The 5470-nt window shown below is 45.5% G+C and overlaps 1 protein-coding gene across 2 annotated transcripts; it reads left to right on the top strand.

The window, feature by feature from the left end:
* The first annotated feature begins 713 nt into the window (after nucleotides 1-713).
* On the top strand, nucleotides 714-4868 carry LOC119693929 (uncharacterized protein K02A2.6-like). Of its 2 annotated transcripts, none has more exons than XM_038118930.2 (2): nucleotides 714-1626; nucleotides 2001-4868. In XM_038118930.2, the coding sequence occupies exon 2, from the start codon at nucleotides 2149-2151 to the stop codon at nucleotides 4807-4809; it is 2661 nt and encodes an 886-aa protein (XP_037974858.2). In that variant the 5' UTR covers nucleotides 714-1626; nucleotides 2001-2148; the 3' UTR covers nucleotides 4810-4868. The 2 variants fall into 2 exon arrangements, with proteins under 2 accessions (XP_037974858.2, XP_048482229.1); XM_048626272.1 differs by having other exon boundaries at nucleotides 2001-2405.
* The last annotated feature ends 602 nt before the right edge of the window (nucleotides 4869-5470 follow it).

The raw sequence follows: 5470 nt of genomic DNA on the forward strand, positions 1-5470 counted from the left end.
TGCGAACCACCATACTGCAAACCCTGGAGAGCCGAGCGAAGCGAGGCAACACTACACAAATCCTCGTCAACACAACTATATAACCTGAGAGCCGATTGTGGCTAAGAAATAACTTCAATGAATAAAAATGAAAGACAAAAGTGTAAGTGTAAGTTTGGCCGCGTTTATAGTTCCATACGTGTGCAACGAAAAACGTGAAAAGCATAGTTTTATAATGTTAAAAAACGCACTTTATCCTACTTACTTTGACTTTAACAGCAGACCCACATAAGAAAATAATGAATAAAAAAGCCTGTAAATTTCGTTTCTATGAAAAAGTTTCTTTTCGGGACAGAGTAAACTAATAATCGACACGCTAGAAAAACGCGCGAATGGAGGTGACTCAGATTTATGAGGTGTTAAAGAACCCAATATTTGTACACAAAACGATGTCGGCTCGCTACTAGGTAAAGTTTACGAAACCGAAAAATTACCATATAGATCAGTTTCTCTACCGTATTTGTGTGAGACAATCCGTAATTCATAATGAAAATAGTTTTCACGGCAAATATTAACATTCTGTAGTGTAGGGTAGCTTCATAAAGTACATGAGTTAGTCTTGCAAATAAACTGGTTGAGTGAACAGCGTATTTTATTTACTACAGTGGCGAACGAGGATTAAAAATATCAAAAATGGACGGCAAGTTAAACGAGTTTGATATTAGTTTGGGAAATTGGCGAAATTACTGCGAAAGAATTGAAATGTACTTTGTAGTTAATGACGTGAAGGAGGTTTTAAAAGTGCCGACATTAATCGCGTGTGTGGGTGAAGCGACTTACGAGCTAATGGTGAACTTGTGCAGCCCGAATAAACCGAAAGATAAGAGTTTTAGTGAATTAATTAAACTCGTCGGGGATCACCTGCAACCTAAACCTTCAATTTTAGCCGAACGATTTAGGTTTAGGCAGTGTCGGCAGGCGTGTGACGTAACAGTGTCATCGTATGTGGCGGTTTTAAAGAAAATGGCGATGAATTGTGATTTCGGTACCACTTTAGACGATAATCTACGGGATCAATTCGTGTGCGGGATAAATAGTGACACTATACGGCAACGGTTATTTGCGGAAGACGGTATAAGTTTTTCGAAAGCAGTGCAGCTAGCGAACACAATAGAGGCGGCCAACAGAGATGCGCACGCGGTCGAGGCGGCGCAACGGCCATCGGCTGACGTGCACCGGGTGCAGGCGGCGGGGTGTGCAGCCTGCGGAGACACGCGCCATCGCTGGGCCGAGTGTCGGTTCCGCTTGTTCGAGTGCAGCAAGTGTCGGAGGACCGGCCACCTGAGGAGAATGTGTCCCGACAAGGCAGCCGCGGGCGCGAGCATGGCGCGGGGCGGCAGCGCAAGACAGCCGGAGCCGGCACAGCCACCGGCGGCAGGCGGCAGCAGGGGCGGGTGGCGCGGCCGCGGCTCCTGGCGAGGCCCGCGGGGCGGCGGCGGCGCGGGGCGGCGGCGCGGGGGGCGCTGGCACCAGCCCACCCACCACCTGCGGGACGAGGACCCGGCGGCGGCGGAGGACCGCGCCCAGGACGGGGAGCAAGAGGACGACGAACCCGTGTATCAAATGTCACTGAGGAACTATCAGCCGGTCAGTTTAAACATTTTAGTAAATAATGTTGTGTTGAAAATGGAGATAGATACAGGTTCTGCTTTATCTTGTATTAGCAAACAAACCTATGAGGCATGTTTCCCCTCAGTACCCCTAAGAGAATGTGTACTTAGTTTGACCTTTTATGATGGCTCCAAAATTAGGCCATTAGGTTACCTGGAAGTTCAATGCACATATAAAGGCTTATCTAAAACACTAGATTTATATGTTATAGATAAGGGAACGACATCTTTGTTAGGACGACAGTGGCTCACAGAATTGATGGTTGATATACCTAAATTTAATTTAAATAACTTGTCCGCTTCTCCAACTGTACCAAACATAAATAAACATGTGAATGATATCCATTCCAGATATAATGAATTATTCGAAGGGGGACTAGGGCGTTTCACGGGCGGGGCGGCACACTTGGTGGTGAAGGCGGGCGCGACGCCGGTGTTCTGCCGCGCGCGGCCGCTGCCGTACGCGCTGCGGGCGCGCGTGGACGCCGAGCTCGACGCCATGCTGGCCAGCGGGGTCATCGAACCCGTCGAGTCGTCGGACTGGGCCACCCCGCTGGTGATAGCCAACAAGCCGGATGGCTCCTTGAGAATATGTGCGGATTACAAGGTGACCCTTAACCCTTACTTAGCTGTCGATAAATATCCTGTGCCAAAAATAGAAGATCTATTCACGAATCTAAATGGCAGTAGTCTGTACAGCCGGATTGATTTATCACAAGCATATAACCAAGTTGAATTAAACGATCCGCAAAAATACACAGTTATTAATACACATCGTGGGTTATTTAAGTACAATCGTTTGGTCTATGGTCTGGCATCTAGTCCCGGAATATTTCAACGATTAATGATAAATTTATTTAAGGATATACCTAATGTAGTGATATTCTTGGACGACATATTAATAGCAAGTTCGACATTAGAATCTCACATCGAAACATTGTATAAAGTTTTAGATCGCATTAGAGATTACGGTTTGAAGATAAAAAAACAAAAGTGCGTATTCTTTACGAATGAAATTAAGTTCCTGGGATATATAATCGATAAAAATGGTATTCGAGTGGACCCGGAGAAGGTTAGGTCGATCCTGGAAATGAGGGCCCCAAAGGATTTGTATGAACTTAGGTCATTTTTGGGAATGGTCAATTTCTACGGGAAATTTATTAAGAATTTAAGTTTTATCTTAGCTCCTCTATATGAGTTACTTAAGAAAAATAATTCTTGGATATGGGGCAGGAAACAAACGGAAGCGTTCGTAACAATCAAAAACCTTCTGTCTAGTACAGGTGTGTTAGCGCACTACGACCCCTCGCAGGAGGCGGTGGTGACGTGCGACGCGAGTGCGCACGGGCTGGGGGTCGTGCTGGCGCAACGCGACGCGGCCGGCGCCGAGCGAGCCGTCATCTATGTGTCGCGCGCACTCACGCCCGCTGAAATCAATTATAGCCAAATACACAAGGAAGCGTTAGCTATTGTGTTTGCAGTTACGAAATTACATCAATATTTATATGGGCGTCATTTCACATTGAGAACTGATCATAAGCCTCTTGTGAGCATTTTCGGCCCCGGGAAGGGTATTCCAAGTATGACTGCCAGTAGGTTACAAAGATGGGCATTAACGTTATCAGCGTACGATTTTAACATAGAATATGTCAGTACAGATAAAAATACGGCGGATTGTTTATCGAGAATGATCTCGGCACACAAAAGTGATAGCGTCAAGTTAGGTGAACAACCGGAGCAGACCTATTTACACTTTGCGTCCGATGCGCTATTATTAGATTATAATGACCTTAAAAAAATTACTCAACGGGACCCATTGTTAAGTCGGGTAATTAGTTATGTAAAAGACGGTTGGCCAAAAGAAACGGAAATAAAAGAATTAAAACCATTTTTCAATCGGAAAAACGAGATTTATATAGAATTAGGATGTCTGATGTGGGGTCACAGAGTCATAATTCCATCAGAATGCCGTTCTAAAGTATTGAAAGAATTACATGACTCACACATGGGGGTAACAAAAACAAAAGCAATTAGTCGAAGTTATGTCTGGTGGCCGGGGATAGACGAAGCGATAGCAGAAACGTGTGCGCGATGTGCGGTGTGCGCCGCCGTGGCCGACGCGCCGCCGGCCCACGCGCCGCGCGCCTGGCCGTGGCCGGACAGGCCCTGGACCCGCCTGCATCTAGACTTCATGGGACCCATTGCAGGGCACACCTATCTAGTCTTAGTTGACTCTTGTACAAAATGGATAGAAGTAATTAAAATGGTTTCGACGTCAGCAAAACAAGTTATAATTAAATTAAGAGAAATTTTTGCTACTTTTGGCCTGCCAAAACAGGTGGTAAGCGACAACGGCCCGCCCTTCACCAGCATGGAATTCAAAGATTTTTTGTCAAGTAACGGAATTACGCAAACCTTTTCGGCTCCTTATCACCCGGCATCAAACGGATTAGCCGAAAATGCCGTACGTACTTGTAAAAAAGTTATAAAGAAAGCTTTATTAGAAAAAGTTGACCCTGAAATTGCCTTATGTAGATTTTTATTGTTATATCGGAATACAGAACACTGTACCACTGGGGAAAGTCCCGCTCAGCTGTTGCAAGGTCGTACATTGCGGACCAGGCTTGACAAGCTAAAGCCAGATAGGGAGCAGCACGTACAAGCGGCACAACAGCGCCAGCTGGCGGCGGCGGGCGGCGGGCGGCGAGCCGTGGCGCCGGGCCAGGCCGTGTGGTGCCGCGACTACCGCGCCACGCAGGGCACGCGCTGGAGCCCCGGGGTTGTCGTCGATAGGCTTGGTACTACGGACTACAATGTCAGACTGGTAGATGGAACGGTAATACATAGACATATAGACCAATTAAAAATCCGACCAGTAGGAGAGGAAGAACCCTCAGACAATACAGCATCACCTTACTTAGCCAATACAGTGGTATCTCCGCTCATATTCCCAAGTGAGTCACCGGGGGTAAGCGCAGACTCGGGTCCGCCGGGGGGGTCGCGGCGCGCGAGCGAGGGCGAGGGGCGGGGGTCGCCGGCCGCGCCTGCACCACAGCAAAGCCAAGCTCCCGCGCCCGTGGAGCGTCGTTACCCATTAAGAGACCGTAGGCCTCCTGTTCGTCTCGGCATAGATATAGACGATTTATTTTGTATAGCATAGTTAAATGTAAGCAGCTCTGTTATTAATTATTAAGGTCTAATCACTGTCTGTCTCGATATAGATATTATAAAGTAAACTATTTATTTTGTATAGCATACTTTATCAATGTAAACAGCTCTAAATGAGTCATCACCTGTGCCCTTGTCGAGAAAGAAGTAGTTAGGTACCTACCTACCGAATGCAAGTTTGTAATCTTCCAACTAGTTATTATGAAAAGTAGGATATAAGTTATATGTTTAGTTAGTAGTGTACCTGGTTACAATTTATATGTATAAGTAAAATATAAGTTTGTTAGTATTCAGACTATGTTAGTATTTAAGGGTGGAGGTGTAGTGTAGGGTAGCTTCATAAAGTACATGAGTTAGTCTTGCAAATAAACTGGTTGAGTGAACAGCGTATTTTATTTACTACACATTCCTGTGGAGTTTTTTTTTTATGTAAAGCTAAATTCAAGAAATATCCGTTGTACAATCCGGGCAATGAATAAGTTTCACTCACAAAATGCCAACCCCATACGACCCCAATTTTCACAAAGATTTAATTTAAAATTGGAACCAAATATTACCGTTTTTAGTTGATAATATCCTGACGCTCTGTTAAATGTACGTGAATGTTGCAGAAGACGGCACTAAGCTAGATTTTTCCGTTTAGCTTTTCTCAG

This window comes from Plutella xylostella, chromosome 16 (assembly GCF_932276165.1).
Source record: "Plutella xylostella chromosome 16, ilPluXylo3.1, whole genome shotgun sequence".
NCBI classification, from domain to species: Eukaryota; Metazoa; Arthropoda; class Insecta; order Lepidoptera; family Plutellidae; genus Plutella; species Plutella xylostella.